Source organism: Epinephelus moara, chromosome 7, assembly GCF_006386435.1.
Source record: "Epinephelus moara isolate mb chromosome 7, YSFRI_EMoa_1.0, whole genome shotgun sequence".
NCBI classification, from domain to species: Eukaryota; Metazoa; Chordata; class Actinopteri; order Perciformes; family Serranidae; genus Epinephelus; species Epinephelus moara.
The window spans coordinates 3,159,889-3,177,329 of record NC_065512.1 but is presented as its reverse complement, the minus strand read 5'-3'; the positions used below and the strand labels follow the sequence as shown (position 1 = coordinate 3,177,329).

Genomic DNA, 17,441 nt, shown 5'->3' with positions numbered 1-17,441 from the left:
TTGTAAATGGAAATTATTTTGCATTCGGCTGTAAAAAATAACAATAAATGTTTGTCTAAATCAGTAAATTTAATCAAACTGAAGACTGTAAAAGTGTGAAGTCACTGAAGGGACCGTTGGGGGAATGCGGTCCTTCTTTCACGGGTTTGACAATGCGGCACTCAGTGCGCATGCGCCGGCTGAACAGGAAGTGTTAACATTTTCTTTTACCAGCTGATATAGCCAAATTGTCAACAGTCAAACCTGCGATACCTGCGCCGCTGAAACGACACTATACAAGGTAAATATTTTTATATTTTCCTCTCCGTGGAAACACGTTATTCAGATGTACAGGTTGTGTTTGTGTGTTTAATCGGGCGTCGAAATATAAATTCAGTTTTGTCTCGTCTGACCCGAGTGATCGGAGCGGTGTCCCGTTAGCACATAACGCCAGATAAGCAGGGCTGGTGATCTGATAACATTTACTGAGGGACTAACCTTAATGTTAACAGTGACACAGAGCAGGGACGTCACACACCTCACAGTGAGAGACGCTGAGGTCGCAGTAATGTCTCAAATGACTAATGTGCTGCAGTGATGGATGATCAGCACTGAGGTCTGTGAGGTGGGAGACGGCAGTTTGAGGCGCAGCATCCCTGTTAAAGCTCGAGTTTCACTGCATGATAATGGGACACAGCGAGCATCGGGTCATATTTTCAATCATGGGTCTGAATCTGTGAACACACAACAGACATGCAGGGCTGCTAAGTGTTAAGCAATGCAGCTGCAATGCAAACTTGTCTGTTGGTGTTCCTGCAAAGGAAATCTCCACCCTCCTCTGACTTCATGGAGGCGTTTATTGCCTTGAGAAATACAAGTATTTGAGAAACAAGGTAACAACACACACTCAGGGCTGATGAATGTAAAGCAGTGCAGCTGCAATGCAAACGTGTCTTTCTTTTCCTACAATTCATGTCAGATCTGCACCCCTTCTTTAAAACCATAATCTTTAGACTTTATGGATGCACCTGAAGATGTGTGAGTTCCTTTGAGAAAGAAAGATAAGTGTATATAAGGTGAAGCATGATGTAAACTTGCACCACAACAAAACCTTTCAGGTAAAACAAGGAGCGAAGAGAGGTCAAGACACCATCAGCGAGGCTCGACTTCACTCTGGAACGGAAGTGTAAGTGACTGACATCCCAGAAGCACCCGTCTCCAGCCCAGGGAGGAGGCCCAGCCCACCTGCCGTCTCCTACGAGGGCCGGTATGAGCTCCAGAGGGAGTGGAGGCCGCTCCAACGGCACACTACCGCAGACCAAGATATGCCAGTTCAAGCTGGTGCTGCTGGGCGACATGGCTGTGGGCAAGTCCAGCCTGGTGCTGCGATTCGTCAAGGGACAGTTCGATGAGTTCCAGGAGACGACCATAGGAGGTGAGTGAGGAGGGCGAGAAGGTTGTATGTTGGGTTTAAATGATACTCAGGTGATTTTAAGGAGGTAACCTGTCATTTCTCTCCCTTCACATCCAGCTGCGTTCCTGGCTCAGTCGGTGTGTCTAGACGACACCACAGTGAAGTTTGAGATCTGGGACACTGCAGGACAGGAGCGATACCACAGCCTGGCTCCGATGTACTACCGTGGTGCTCAGGCGGCCATTGTTGTCTTTGACATCACCAAGCCGGTACAGTATAAACAGCTTCAATATTATTCTGGGTAACACCCTTTGCCTCTTGCCGAATTGTTCGTGAGGCATTCATGGTTTATGTTACACAACTAAAACGAATGCATGAAGAAATCCTACATCACAATATCAGAGCAGTTCGTCCCCTAACTTATATGACTGAATAACTTCCCTGATGTGTTAAGGCTCAGCTTCCCCGACCTCTGTCGTCTCTCCCTTGTGTTTACATGTGTGTCGGCGGTGTATCTGACCTTGATCTTGTGTTTATGCAGGAGACCTTTGAGAGAGCCAAGGCCTGGGTGAAGGAGCTGCAGAGGCAGGCCAGTCCCAACATTGTTATTGCCCTGGCCGGGAACAAGGCTGACCTGGCAGAGAGGAGACTAGTAGAGTACGAGGTGAGACACTTGTTTTCGTTGAGATTGCAGTGGAGCAGGTGGAGGTGTTTACATGTAAACAGTCGATCAAGACTACTGTAGGAGTGGAAATCAGGCTCAGGCGTGTGGCGGGAGAACAGGGCACAAGGATCTGTGCATTAAATTGTTGTGAAATGCATTTTAACCATACCTATTCAGCTGCATTGCACTGGTGAAGTCCCTCTGAGTCAGCGGCTACCTGACGATACGAAACATAAACCTTATTTGTTGCAGAGGCTGCACGTCACAGCTCAGAGATTTGTGTCGTGCTCTCCTGAGTGCCTGCTGTTTGTAGATAAGAGACATTCTAGTTCTTTTCCGCTTGAGGCTTTTTTAAGTGTTTGTTAAACTACTGCTGATGTTATGTTTGCTTGTGTGTGTTGTGTGGAAAAGGAGGCCCAGACGTATGCTGAAGACACTGGCCTGCTTTTTATGGAGACCTCTGCTAAGACAGCCATGAACGTCAATGAGCTCTTCCTGGCCATTGGTGAGTGTCGTTTCATTTAAGCAAATGATTAGACTTTTATTTCAGAAGAGAATGAGGCTAAAACTGTGGGAGTCATCAGGTATTCTATGCAGGAACTGTTTGTGAACAGCATCACAAGCAAAAGTGAAAGCCAACCTCAGATTCACTTTACTTTTGGAACGAGCTTCGTCCATTTGGCACTTCATCCATCCATCCATTTTCAACTGCTTATCTGAAGCCGGGCTGCAGGGGCGGCAGGCTGAGCAAAGTATTCCAGACGTCCCTTTCCCCAGCAACACTTTCCAGCTCCTCCTGGAGGATCCCGAGGCGTTCCCAGGCCAGATGAGATATATAATCCCTCCAGTGTGTTCTGGGTCTGCCCTGGGGCTTCCTACCAGGTGGATGTGCCCAGAACACCTTTACCAGGAGGCACCCAGGAGGATCCTGATCAGATTCCCAAACTACCTAAACTGACCCCTTTCGGCGCAAAGGCTCTTCTCAGAGCTCCCTCTGGATGTCTGAGCTCCTCCCCCTATCTGTCTGAGTCCAGACACCCTATGAAGGAAACTAATTTCAGCTGCTTGTATCTGCGATCTCATTCTTCCACTACCCAGAGCTTGTGACCATAGGTGAGGTCTGGGACGTAGATGGACCAGTGAATCGAAAGCTTCACCTTCTTGCTCAGTTCTCTCTTCACCTAGACAGTCCAGCACTTCACCCACATCACTGCAGACGCCACGCCAAACCACTAGTGTTTCGCCTTGCTATATTTGCAATTTTTGTAGCTTCCTCTCAGATCTGTGCTGCTTATGATCTAGCACCAGGGGCCATACATATAAACGATGCATACGCAGAGAAACCACATGTACGCCTTTTTCCACACATCAACTGGTATTTATACAGGAAGAATGTGCAGCAAATATGTGCAGACCTCACGCAGACTTCAGACCAGGGGTACACACGGTTTTAGCTGAGGTAGCTGCAGGTTATATGAAAGTCAACATGAAATATAAGGCGAGAGATGTAACCTTATAATAGCACATTGTTTTCAGGTTGTTTGCCAGTTTCACTTATTGTGTTACTATTTTTGCAGGCTGCATAGTGTTCTGTAAATTACCAATTAAAGACGTAACAGTGAACTTAATTTTAAAGTATTTATGGTGTCATTATTTTTATTAAAATCTAAGCCCTAATCTCCCCGTTAATTATTGTTTTATTTGATGCGGAATTGTGAAACACTTTTAGTTTCAACATGAGTGCTATTAATGAATCACTGATCATCCTTCCAACATTTAACAGCAGTGATTATTGAGATTTTAACATCATGATGGTTTGCTGAAATCTGATAAATTAGTGTTACAAATGACACGAACACACAGCCTTGCATAGCGTCAGCTGCTCCGACACCGTCCGTAAACTTCGCCAATGAGGTGATCAGTCAAATTGCACTTTCTTTGCTCTTGTTTTCATTCACAGGTCTACTCAGTGGTACAGCAGGAACAAGTATCAATATGCAAACTGATATTTAAGGGCGTTTCCCATCAATTTCCGGTGATCTGTGGGGGTGGTAATGAGGCACATGCACAGCTACACAGTGACTAAGAATCATAAAATAGAATCAGGCGTACATGTCTTTTAAATCTGATAAAAGAATGGGTATGCACATTTTTGTCTTTGAACGACGTACGCCAAGTTTTAGGCGTGAATCTACAAAGAGTTTTATGCATCTGGCTCCTGGTCGCAACCTTTTCATTAAGTCTCAATCTCACCTCCACACTGTGCCCCAGGAACATCCTGAACACTGCAGAATAAGAAAACCACCACACACTTCTCGTGGTCTTTAGTTTTTTAGGAAAATCCTGCATAGTCCACCTTTAAGAGATTATGTTTGGTCCAGGTTGTTTGTAAATTGGCTGCATGTCAAGGATTTGCTCACAGACTTAATTAAATTTGGTGGGAAGTTAAGCCACAGGACAGGCAGGGTGGAGGACACACACAGCCAAAAAACATTCACAGGTGCTGATCAAAAAATCAAACTAAGGCAAGAGCCAGACACGAGATCTGCACACTGTATTTAAAGCTCCCAGTAGCTTTATCATCCTGGTTCTTGCTTAAATTAAGTCATAGGCTAATGAATGAGTTATTATGTTTTATGCAGTCCTAGAGTCTCTAAAAGGATAACCAGACATTGTGAGATATGAGGATTAAAAATAGTATTTCCTTCTGATAAAATAATGTATTATGATGAGAAAATGAGGCTCACACACTATGTGAATTAAGGTGCAAATCCAGATTAAAATGTGGATTCAGGGATTACTCAAAGTATTTTTTGACAGTGTGATACAGACGTTATTTTCTTTTGAGCTACTGGACTTATCTGTGTAAAATATTTTTGAAAGTCTGGTGCATGTATCCATAATTATCTGTTACTACTTTGGTTTAGATCTAAATTCAGATGTGGATACAGGAATTAAAACAAAAAAAAATTCTTACTTATGTCATAGGTGGGGGAGCTACTTCGGCTAGCATTGCTTAATGGCGGCCATACCTCAGTATTTTCTGACCCATGAGTAGTTTTCCTACTGTTTCTAGTAACTCTGTTTTCCATCGGGAGCACAAAAATGTGCAGTCTTAGTACTTTCTAGTTACAAAGTGTGAGTTCATTTTGATTATCTAAGGTTAACATATTTCACTTTGTCTTCTGTAGCAAAAAAGATGCCAAAAACAGACACCCAAAACCCTACACATGCAGCGCGACACCGGGGAGTCAACCTCCAGGACCCAGACGCCCACTCCACCCGAGCCTGCTGCGGTGGGAACTAAACCTCCGCAAGTCCCACCAGTATTCCACCATCCACACCACCACAGCCCTTCAACCATCCTGTCTCCTTCAACCAACTTACAGGGGTGGGCCTGATACGGGGAGACCCAGTGTCCACTCACCCTCTTACCCTCCACTCATCCTCCTGTCAAAGCAGACAGAAATTCAGAGACAGAAATTCAAAGGAGAGAATAAGAGGAAAGGAAGAGCGAGCACAGATGGAGGAGACGTGTCACACCTGCGTCTCTTGACCAACAACTGAGATTCTGCGTTTGGAAAGAACGAGGGAGGTAAACTGAGATTGAGAGGAGGAAAATAAAGAATGTGGAAGACAGTGGCGAGCCTGTTGTAGTATTTAGCACTAATTGTGAACTTTCTTTTTCGTCTCATTCTGCCTTGCATTGTTTAGTCACAGCCCCAGTTGCGTAAAAATGCACAAAATGAGCAGCACATGCTGGCGAGTGGCCAAGAAAGGAAAGGAGAAAAAAGGGCAAAGACATAAAACAAAAAAGCCAAAACGTAAAGTTGTGACCGCTTTCTTCTTCTCCGTTTGTCGGAGCTCGCGCCCGGCTTGCTTTGCCTCCTCCTAGACCAGAATCAAACAAATCCTGCTGTGAATATCGCCACATATTGTACCCCTGGAATGATCCCATGATTTGTAATCCCCCCCTGTACTGCCTGACCTTCCCTGGTGTCACTGGCACTGTCGAGGCGCACATTAGATAAGACCCATGGCACAGTTTGCTCAAGTCCATTTGTACGTATTTATTGTCCGGTGTTCTGAGTGCTCCTTCCACTCACATCTCTCCTCTCCTTCTGTCAAGACTGTGTGAGGAAAAGATTTAAACTCTACATGATGGCTGATTTTACATTGTGTTTCTGATTGATACTTTTGGTCTGATGGACTTGATATTTTAATGAAAGATTGCTGAAGTGCCGTGTTCCTCACACATTTTGGGTGTCAATGCCTTGCTCGAGTGCTATAAGGAAAAATGTGAAGCAACAGGCTGTCGCTGTGTACAGCAACGATGTAGGATTGATCTGGAGTGTATGTAGTGACATGACATTGAAGGCAAACAGGTGTTTTTAAACCTGTACCCTGTGTTCTCAAGTTTTTGTGTCTCAGTGACTAATGAAGACAACAATTTTGGAAGCTGGTCCAATATTCAGAGAGGTCGCTGCAGCAAAACAGGCGATGTGCCGTCAATTTACATCCAATAAAAGTGCCTGTTTTTTGTCACTGACAGCTCAGATTATTAGGACTCATGTCAGACATTACGGGAAGGATCCCGACTGAGAAATGAAACACTTTTCTTTACTTTTCGCTGGTATGTTTGTCATTGTGTCTAACCAAGTCTCGTTTAAGAAGTCTTGTCCTAAAATCTTGCGAAAGGTGACTTACTGCAGCGAAACAATTGTGGAAACATTAGTATGAGTTGGATGATTTCCTTGTGCTTAAGCACAGAAATCTCACGAGTGTTATCGAAAAGGTTTTCAACATCATGGCTAATTATTTCGCTAATTTCGACTATATGGAAATGTCTGCAAAATTTGAAGTGAGACTTGGTTACACACAATAACAAACAGACCAGGGGTCTCATTTATAAACATTACTTACGCACAAAACGAGGCCTAAAAGAGGCGGACACCACTTCCCACGTAAAAGTTGTGATTTATAAAAACAGACTTGATGGGAGACACTTTGACCTATGCTTACGAACATTTTAGAGACAATTGGCGACAGAGATGGAGAGGTGGATTGTAGAAATTGTCGAATATTTTTTGGTGCACACCATTTTTGGCTTTTGTTCGTACATACATTTCTAGTAAGGATCCTACGCACTGTTTTATAAATGAGACCCCAGATGAGTGAAAGTTAAAACCTTTAATTCCTCTGTAGGATCGTTTTTATAACGTTATCGGACACTTCTATAAAGATAACGTGAGCCGTAGTCAAACCCACCAGCCTCCATTTAAATAAACAGTAATTTTAGCGTGCATAGAGGCAGCATGTTTTCACATCTAACTGGGTGAATTAAGGGTTTATTTCAACCACACCAGAGATGGTGATGGTTGGAACAGTGGAAAGACAAACCAAGACAGCTTTTGTTAATTGTCTTTTGTGTGTGTCGACGTTAAATGAAGTTTGTTTTATGATGATAAAATTACTGTCTATTTAAATGGAGTCTGGTTGGTTAGACTACGGTGATTTTAGAGCTGTTTCTGGTGAAACTTAAAGGGATTTTTCTCTGTAACAAATAGGTCTATCTCTGTAGGGATCCTTTCCATAATGTTATCAAACACATATAATACAATCTGAGCCTGTCAGTGGCAAAACTTAACACTTTCACTGGACAGAAGTTGACAGTGCACAATTGCTTTTGTGGATAAGCCACATCGCTGCTTGTTACATCCGTGCAGCGCTCTCTCTCGGTACTGGACCAGTTTAAAAAATTGTTGTCTCCATTTGTCACTTCGACACAAAACATGGGAAAATAGGGTCCAGGTTGAAATGACCAAAGTTTCCCTTTATCATTGCTATGTATGAGGAGAAAACTGTGAGCTCTAACTGATGACATGTCTGTAGCAGAGAACGTGTCCCTCAAATACAACCCTTACAAATTCCCTGCGTGGAGTAAAAAAGCTTAAGCTAATTTTTCAATTATTGCAGGAGTGATGGGGCTCATGATCCATCTATGGCTCTGCCCAAATTAAATTACTGGTGTCAGATAAATTAAATATTGGAGACAGAGAGAAAGAAAGGAGGAAAGGAAACTATGAGAGTTATAGTAAACCTGTACCATGTACCCTGTAGGAGAACATCTCCCCATCTTGTGTCCAACGTGTCCCTCATCTGTCCCGTGTCCTACGGCTAAGTTGTTGGTGAACATGAAACCATAGTGATTTTGAATGGTTTTGCTTTTTCATTTATCTCAATATGATGCTCTTAAAACAGAGTCGTGTGCTTGGTTGCTGTCTACGGCTTGGCTGAAGAAAAAAAAATAAAAAAATGAGGAAGTGAATTGATGAAAACACACAAAAAAACAGAAGTGCCTATTCCCAGTTTTCTTTTTCTGTGAATCATGTTTGAGGCTTTCTCTAAGTGTGTGCTTGCTTCGTAGGCAACGTGCAGGAAAACCCATTTCCCTGACATCGGCTTGTACTATACAATAACCTGGCACCCTGTCATTAGGCTATACTGTATTGGCTCTTTGTATGGATGTAAAGAGATCTTGTTGAATACACTGTATGTTATATATTATTGTCTTAATTTTAATGAAAGTGTATGTTGATTTTAGCAGAGTACACTTGTGAACCTGGAATGGATCGTTTAAGAAAAAAAGGACTCTAATCGATGTTATAAATCTGTCTGATTTAAACACATACTGGTGTCCAGGAAAATCTTTTGCTGTGCTTTATTTTTAGAATCACAACCAGGCTTATTTAAAGGTGTTTTGATCACAATATGAACTAATTAAGGGTCTGAAAATAAGACTTGAATTTGAAGAACAATGCTGTTTTTAATTAGTTTTCAAATGAAAGCTGAAATGATTCGCTCTCTCCTCCAGGACACTAAGATTTCATTAACAGCATTCACTTACTCATCCTTCAGTGATCACAGGTAGGTTCAGTGTTCTGTGCAATTTAAACTTGATTTTTCATCAGCACCTTGAGTATGTAAAGTGTTCAATAAAGCTGTGAATGGCGCTTTGAGTGCAGAATGCTGATCGCTTTTCTTTCACTTGACTACTGTCTCTGATAACTAAAACAAAAGACAAAGTATTAAAGGTCCAGTGTGTAAGACTTAGTGGTATCTAGCAGTGAGGACTGCTGATTGCAACCAGCAGATATTCCATCAGTCCTCATTATTCAAGAGGTTTTAAATGGGAGCTGAATTATCCACAGAGGTCTATTTCTCTCCACAACAAGCAGATCAAGTGATTGAAACTGATGAAGAACACTGATTAAAGCAGTTTCACGTTACAAATCAGTGTTGCGCCGACACCGTTTGGCATGTCGGAGACGGGCCATTAGCCTAGCACCTGCTATTTTTTCCTCTGATAACTTAACATCCAGTCATTCAAGAGGTTTTTACCTGCAGCTGAATTATCAGCAGAGGTCTCCTCCTCTTCAAAATAAACAAACCTGGTGATTTAAACCAGTAAAAACACTCTAGTTTACATGACATTAGGAAAAATAGATTTAATGTATTAGTTCGACTAAAACCGGACTTTTAAAATACATGTTTACGTGTTCATCCAACTGAAATTGTACTAAATTGAATTTCTCAAAGTCGGACTAACACACCCAGATAATGCGATTGGAAGTCAAATTAAGTCAATCAGAGCCAAACTGGCCGAGGCGCTCTGAGCATGCTCCACAGTTTCCGTCCCGGGCTTTGACCCGGAAGTCCAATAGCATTAAATGTGTAAGAGAAGAAGAAGCCGGTAACAACATGGAGAAATCTACATCCAGAGCCGTGACTTTTTGGACGGACCAAATGTACAGAGCTATAAAGTTGTCCACCATGGTAGCAGTTAGCTGCTAGCTAACCGTAGCTAACTTGTTTGTCCATTGTTTGGTCTGTGACGTAATAGGTCAACAGGAAAAAGGTCCAATACTAACAAGCTGAAAGGGGGCATATCTCCACCTATCGTAGAGGAGTCGCACATACTTGGCTCAACAAATGGGTTCCCCTCCCGTGCTTGTATACTAGGACAAGGACAGTAGGCCAGTTAAATGTCCTCGTCCAGCTAGAACAGTAGCTCCACTTCACTGTGACTGCGAACCTACTAAATTACGCAGTTTCTTGTGAAAAAACTCTGTGTTTTTTTTGGACACCCTTGTCATGGAAGGGCTGCTAACTGTGGTGGCCAGTGGGAATGGCTCTATCTTGAGTTTGGCTTGTCTGTTTTGGGCTACAGTAGAAACATGGTGATGCAACATGGACATGCACATCCACATCTTAGTAGCCGAAGGACCTGCTCCCAATGAAGATATAAAACGGCTTATTCTAAGGTAACAAAAACGCAATTCTTCTTTTCAGGTGATTAATATTAAAGAAAACATAATATATTATAAATAATAATATTTGGCAACATATTAGCATACAAAGTCAGAATGTGACATGTTAACAGTTGGATTTATTTACATAATAAACATGTGTCTGAAAAATCTACATAAGTCTGGAAATTTGAGTTTAGAAAAGTCTGGAACTTTGAAATGGAAAATGTGTAGAAACCCTGAAAATACATTAATAGCCACAATTCATTTGTTCCTTTTGCCAACTGGCTGCACAACTGTGTATGATGTGATTAATTCATTTAAAAACAAGTCTCCTCTCGTTGCCGTTGTCTTGAAATTATGTCCAAAAAAATTAACACAAAACCCAAAAATCTGTTTTCTAAAATTCCCTTGGTTCAATTAAAATATATAAAAATAATATTAAAACAAAGAGACAAGATTTTTGTGGTTATAATCTATAACCTTTCTGTAGAGACTGAATCCAGAAACTAACCCTCTTTAGTCGTCTGCTGTCTGCTGTACCTCTGCTCTGTCACGTCAGCAGCAGACAGAAAATATTTAAACGAATACTAAGTTTTACAACTCAGTGAAACTAATGAAGTGTTCACTCTGTGACAGATGGTATGTAGTGAGTCCTCACCTTTGGCCTGATCTCACCCTGACCTCTAACCCTCACTCTCGTCATCCTCCACTGCCGTATAGATGACCTGGTTCCTGCGTTTGATTCTCGGAGTCGGGCCTCTGCTGCCAGGAGCCTCGGCCTCATCACTGGTACGTTTTGGGACACGTACAGCTGAAGCATCTTCATCATCATCCTCACAGTGTTCTTCCCTTTCTGCTCCAGAGTTAGTGCGGACTGTTGCTGGCGTAGAGTGAGAGGGAGGCGGCAGGTTCATCAGTTTGGACAGTAGACTGGGGGAGGCGTCAGATTTGGGTGGAGGCAGAACCATGCGGCTGGGGGTGTGGACTTCACCTACAGGTACATCAGAGAGCTGAGCTCCCTTTACTGCTGCCTCTGAGTTAGACCTGTCCTCAGCCTCCTCGTTTCCCTCCTCTTCCTCCCACTCATCCTCTATTGTGATCTCATCAGGGTTAAATGAATTGGACAATCCTGAGGTGTCGGTCGGGTACTCGCTGGGCTCATCCGCACTTCCCACACTATTTCCATCTTCATCATCCTCCTCTCCTCCAGTACTGCCCTGAATTCTCCCCAGATCACCGCCTCCCTGCCCGGCGTAGGCGTAGAGGTCTGTGAGACCTAACGTGGCACAGAGCTCAGTGGTCTGAGGGTTGGTGCTGCAGCTGGGAGCGGCGTAGGGCTGAGGCCTGTTGGGGTCATACGGTGTCACAGTCTGGCTGAAGTTGTCTGGAATGGCGAGGTCACCGTTGAGATCCTCCACTACCTGCATCATGGCCACCTCTGAGGGTCTGAAGTCCCACCTGATGGGTACAGACAATCCATATATAATAAACAGCATGAATCAAAAGTACAAGCCCATCAGCTGTGTCACTGAGCATCTTACACCTGCTGCAGAGTGGCACACAGCACAGCACAACTGTTGTTACTAGTTTCAGACTGACAGTTGTCATTTTTAAGACCAGCGCCCATGTTGTGTATGTAGCAACTGTACTTAAGTCCATCTGTGCACCCATGGGCATGTAGGTCTTACAATAAGTAAAATATTAATGACAATCTCATAACTGTATTGAGATAAAATGATTATATGCACATCATAAAATACATATCAAAAAAACGGTGCACATGAGGAAACCAATGCCTGTGTACTTACTCCATGCCAAGCAAGTTTAATAGACAACATTTCGAAGCAGCATAACTTCATTGATTAATTCAGCAGCTAAAAGTTTAGGTCTGTTTCCTCCTGTCAAGTTTAAACTCCAGTTTTTAGTTTTGCTGCTTAAATGTCCCCAATTTTACTGCTGTTACTGCGTTACTCTCAGCAGAAAACTGCTCGCATCTCCACTTTGCCAAACCCACCATGTAAACAGCAGTGTGCCAGGTGCAGGCACCAGTGGCTTTTAAAGGGAATGGTAGGCAACACTCTGATTGGCTGAATAAATCTCACACCCAAAACACACCTACGATTAATTAAGGGACTGGATACAACCCCTTTGCCCCTTGTGCCTTACTTTGCAAAAGCAGAGTTGGACACACCCCACATGCACTTGTGCCATGCATATATAAAACTACGTTGAAGCTGCAAAAGTATGAGAGGGAATTTTCAGCAACTGGCTGATTAACTATTACACCAGCTACATTATTTTAAGCATCAGTCCTGAAAAATTTTATTTAAGAGCTTGTCTTGTCTTACAATAAAATAAACTGAATATGAAAAAGAAAGGCTTTGTGTATAACATGTACGGGGCTGACTGTGCTGCAACTGTAAGATGAGCACATAACAGAAAAAAATAGATTTAAAACACACACGGGAAACTCACTAGGTTTTTCCTTTATTCTGTGCCCCCTCTCTAAAATTGAGGTTTTAGCGGGTCTGTTTACCCAGCACATGTATACCTTTCTTCTCCCTCAGGAGCAGTTTGTTAAGTTTGAGCCTTGGGGTGGAGAACTGATCAGTTTGTGGTCAGACTGATCAAAGCTAATCAGATCAGATTGATGGATAAGAGAAGCAGTTGCTACAGAGGAATGGAAAGGAGTGCAGCTGGTTTTCTCTTCAGTCGGGTGTAAAAGACAAAGACAATACTAAAATGCAAGCGCTCAAAAAAAAAAAAAAAAAGCGTTCTATGTCTATAACTTAACAAATGGTTAAGTTTCAATTTCAATGTGCCTGACACTGTGGCAGGGCTGCCACAAACAAATTAATGTGTGGGGAACCTGTAATTATATGTCTTAATATCTGTGTACCGTTCATGCAGGCCATTATTCTCTGGGGGGTTCCAGGGGTTAGGGGTGGTCCTCTGCAGACTGTTGGTGGCCTTCAGAATAGCAAGCCACTCTGGATCATACTCAAGACCCTCAGATGAACCCGGTCTGTCTGGCACATCCACAATCTGCAACACAAGCGTATATGTCATCACCTAGCACGATCACTACACCTTCAACTAGACTGTGACCTCAACACAACAATCTCTCACCTGTAAGAATTCCCTGTAGGGCAGACATTTATCCAGCGACAGGAATTTGGTCAGACGTGGGGCAGCGTTACCTTTGGGCTACAGACAAGAGCATTCACTGAGTTGGTGTAACATATTGGTACATTAGACTGGTGCCCAGAATTATTAAAATCAACACCTAAGACATATCAGCTGCTGATACTGACAGGAGCAGCAATTCAGCTCGCTGCACACAAACTGATTCTCACCGGATGCTGCATAACAGCAGCAAATTTGACATGCAGATGAGCAGAGAACCAGTAGCTGGGCTGGAGGTAAGCTAGGAGCTCCTCTGCAGCAGGACTACCCAGAGTGTTGGACTCCACCTCCTGACGCAGAAACTTCTTCTTTCGCAACAACTCGCCCGTACTGCCATAGTGGTAGATTCCACGAGGCCAGTCGTGGCTCATAAAAATGTCGATGGGCATCTGGATCTTAGTGGAGATAAGCGTTTATGAATTATTATTAGTAAATATTGTTGAGATAATTTTTTTTAAATGTGTGCAAGAGAACAAGCTGAATCTACGATATTTACCTGTTTTAATTTGAAGACCTCAATATTTCGGATGTGGTAAACACTTCGAAGTGTATCAGGATTGTATGGAGGGAATTCATGGTGACCTTAAAGAGCACACATTTCTTGTAAACATACTGCATGCATAGTGTTTATAACTTCAACCATTAGACAGTAAATAAAAACGTACCCCTTCTGTAGTCGCGGGACTTGAAGATTCCAGACAAGCCGCCAATTCTGATCCCTTTGTAGCGGACAACACCAGCATAACCTATGGAAATACGGTCAAATCAGGACTGGGGATTAACAGATAGAAGAGACAATAATAATAGCAGCTCATGTCAGGTGGTCCCTACCCAGGTAATAGATGTTGGGCGCCACCCAACCGCCATATGGCAGCTCCTGCAGGTGGTTGGAAGCCTCATGGTTCCCTCCGATGAAGATGGTCAGGACCGGAGCCTTCTTCTCTCCAGAATAGTATCTGCAACAAAGACAGTAAAGTTTTAACCTCCCTCACTGACATCTTGCACTTTTAAAACACTGAAACTAAACAGAGAACTGACTTGTAAAAGGTCTGCATCGTCCTGTACTTGGCAGGTACCGCCATGCACTTCATGTCTCCCTCATTTCGCACTGCTTGGAAGTCTCCGCAGCAGAGCAGCAGGTCCACTTTCACCCCTTCCTTCTTCTCCAAATAGCCGATTGTCTCGTAGATCTTGTCCAGCTCGCCATGGCAACAGCCCTCCACTGCAATCTTCATTCTGCACAAATAGGTGAGCTGCTGATCCCCAGATAAAAGTCACAGTGAGGGTTGGTTTTTATTCTGTGCCCACTGAGGGGCGGTCAGCCTCCACACTCAGGGACGCTGAGGACGGCTCCTTTGTAAATAATCGGTTGGTGATCTGTGGAGAAACAAACAACACAAAGTTCAAAACACTGGTGGTGCTATTCCTTTCACTGAAAAGGATCAGCCATGACAGGAGAGTAACAACATGGTTTTAAATAAGGCTGCAAAATTAATCTAAATATTATTAATATTGTGATGCTACAGAGCTGCCCTGGCCTAACAATCATATTCCAGATGTAAGGGAACTCGCGTGTTTGGTACAGACTGAAAATGAAATGCAAAGATGACCCTTCCCACTAAAATCCTGACACACATTGCAGTTGCATTATCTGTCAAAGTAATTAGGGCTGCAGCGGTGCATCCTGATTTTGAGGTAAAAACGTGGTATAAAAATTGACATTTATCCTACAGTGTACATTTGCTTGTCTTTGGTATTGAGAAAAAAAAGCAAAAAGACGGAAAATCTTACCTTAATTTTAATTATTTTCAGAAGGGAGACTTTTTACATACAGATATATTTGCATTGAAAAAATTTTTTTCTTCCATATCACGCAGCCCAAGTTTTAGGTCAGTGGGTCTGACATTAAATTAAAGCTGCAACTATACGTCTAATAATCAACAATAAATTAATTGACAACTGTTTTTTCTGGAACAATTTGTCATTTTTTTAGGCAAAATATAGAAACATTTTCTGCTTTCATGTTTCATAATTGTGAAAATTTTATGCTTGTCTTTGTCATACGTGATAATAAAGTGAATAGCTTTGGGTTTTTGGATGGTTGATTAGATAATAGGCTACCTATCATTTGCAAACATCACCTCAGGTGTTTTTCCTACATTTTATTGTTACAACAATTAAGAAAATAATCAGCTGATTAATTGATATTGGGTTCAAGCCAGTGGAGTAAGGTGGTTACCAGGGGCCCCAGTGCATGCTAGTTATGAGTTACAAGGCACAAACACCCACACCATTTGCAACTGTTTATAAAAATGCCTCCTATTCATTCCTTGCTTGTTCTGTCTTACTTCCGCTTCTGTTTAAAAGGCATGACTGCTTACTGGACCTGCAGATGTGCTCAACTTGTCAGTCTTGACAGATTTTGTGCCTAAACTAGCTCCTTCATCGTATCGTCTTGTCACATGATCAAATAGAGACTTCAACATTAACATATAGGCTACACAACAATCATCACTGCAGATCTGTACATGACAAAATATCAAAGAAAATAAGAAATGATTCATTATTTATTCATTTATTATTTGTTCATTTAATTTAATAAATATATAGTTAATTCATATTTTTTATAGTTTATGTAGAATAAGCACTTGATTTTGTTATAGCTTACTACTGACTATTTCACCCCAAAAAGAAATGAAAATCATAATGGTGATGGGTTTGCATTTTCCAGGGCAAATAGCCTGTAGTAAATGGCACCATTTTTAATTTAATCTGAGTTTCTTATTTTATATAAACACAGTGTAGTTCTGAGGTGGTATTCTAAATCATTTACAAAGGCCAACCCTTCCCACAGGCTCCAGTGCAACTGCACTGTTTGTTTTTACGCCCCTGGTTCAAGCCTATCAACAGTATTGTCGGTCAATGTACAGAGAGTTGACTTCATTTTTTATTTTGGTTAAGCTTGCTGTAAATTCAAATAATAGGGGGCTTAAATTGGACTTTCCAATAGAGTGGCAGGCATCATATTTAAGTCAGAGTAAGCACAGAACAGTCAGTGTTAAGTTTCATATTTAAATAAAGGGTGTACTGAGAGGCAATGAAATGAAATCCATGGGAACAGAAGCTGTTAGAGTGGCGGGACTGTCTGTGTCCACTTTCATCACTGCACCTGGCGTTAGGGTACAGTTACTTTGGGCTTGTGGAGCTCTTTAAAACGTGTATATTGTATCACCTTTATCTGACACATGAGGCTGTTTGTACTTGGCATTCAGCCTAATCAGCGAGTCCACAAGGCCTTTGCAGTAATTAGTCTGTCCAGTGTAGTCACTTACAACACACCGTTAGTTAGCAACTTCACTGCTAAAACTAACCGCATAACAAAACATGCATTAGCTAGCTAAGCTACGAAGGTTATAAATGCCCCTCAACGTTACATGGTGTTAAAACGACCACCAACGGTCGTGAACCGTGTTTCTCACGTTAACACACAAACAAAACTAAACAAGGACACAAACAGAGCACTTACGGTGATTAATTAGAAACTGAAGAGTGTCTGCCGGGTTGTGTGCTCCGTAAAGTTAGAAACTTCTCCTGAAAATCATGTTTATGTCTCGAGTATGAAGAGACACCATAGAATGAATTTTCCCACCTCGCAGCTATCACTAAAGCGCATGCGCGAAACGTCAGCGCTTTCATCAACGGAAGCAGATTCAACACAAAAAATGTTGAACGCAGTTATTTATGTTTACGTATTTATTTGTGAATATATAGTATTGATTGCTAAATGTGAAAAAATCTGTATATAATCTTAATTTTATTTATTTATTAGATAGTTAGTATGGGTGAAGTTATTGTGTTGAATCTAGCACACCGACACACCACCTAC

The 17,441-nt window shown here is 42.2% G+C and overlaps 2 protein-coding genes across 2 annotated transcripts; one reads left to right on the top strand and one right to left on the bottom strand.

Annotated features, from left to right (window-relative positions):
• Positions 1 to 144: 144 nt before the first annotated feature.
• On the top strand, positions 145 to 9,076 carry rab5b (RAB5B, member RAS oncogene family). The gene is made up of 6 exons (XM_050048461.1): positions 145 to 280; positions 1,098 to 1,414; positions 1,511 to 1,662; positions 1,935 to 2,057; positions 2,469 to 2,562; positions 5,249 to 9,076. Exons 2-6 carry the CDS (start codon positions 1,249 to 1,251, stop codon positions 5,362 to 5,364), a joined length of 651 nt encoding a protein of 216 aa, XP_049904418.1. The 5' UTR covers positions 145 to 280; positions 1,098 to 1,248; the 3' UTR covers positions 5,365 to 9,076.
• Positions 9,077 to 10,486: 1,410 nt separating this feature from the next.
• dbr1 (debranching RNA lariats 1) lies at positions 10,487 to 17,227 on the bottom strand. Its single transcript, XM_050049518.1, has 9 exons — positions 17,082 to 17,227; positions 14,594 to 14,932; positions 14,387 to 14,511; positions 14,221 to 14,301; positions 14,052 to 14,137; positions 13,726 to 13,950; positions 13,499 to 13,576; positions 13,269 to 13,414; positions 10,487 to 11,827 (listed from the first exon to the last, which is right to left on the bottom strand). The coding sequence occupies exons 2-9, from the start codon at positions 14,788 to 14,790 to the stop codon at positions 11,053 to 11,055; spliced, it is 1,713 nt and encodes a 570-aa protein (XP_049905475.1). The 5' UTR covers positions 14,791 to 14,932; positions 17,082 to 17,227; the 3' UTR covers positions 10,487 to 11,052.
• Between the last annotated feature and the right edge of the window lie 214 nt (positions 17,228 to 17,441).

Bases quoted from the DNA above. Each gene is read 5' to 3' on its own strand.
- rab5b (XM_050048461.1), top strand. From the start codon at position 1,249: ATGAGCTCCAGAGGGAGTGGAGGCCGCTCCAACGGCACACTACCGCAG. The intron at 2,058-2,468 runs GTGAGACACTTG...TGTGTGGAAAAG, and splicing joins GGAGACTAGTAGAGTACGAG to GAGGCCCAGACGTATGCTGA. The intron at 2,563-5,248 runs GTGAGTGTCGTT...TGTCTTCTGTAG, and splicing joins TGAGCTCTTCCTGGCCATTG to CAAAAAAGATGCCAAAAACA.
- dbr1 (XM_050049518.1), bottom strand. From the start codon at position 14,790: ATGAAGATTGCAGTGGAGGGCTGTTGCCATGGCGAGCTGGACAAGATC. The intron at 14,302-14,386 runs GTAGGGACCACC...GTATTTCCATAG, and splicing joins GCCCAACATCTATTACCTGG to GTTATGCTGGTGTTGTCCGC. The intron at 11,828-13,268 runs GTACACAGATAT...TGTACCCATCAG, and splicing joins AATAATGGCCTGCATGAACG to GTGGGACTTCAGACCCTCAG.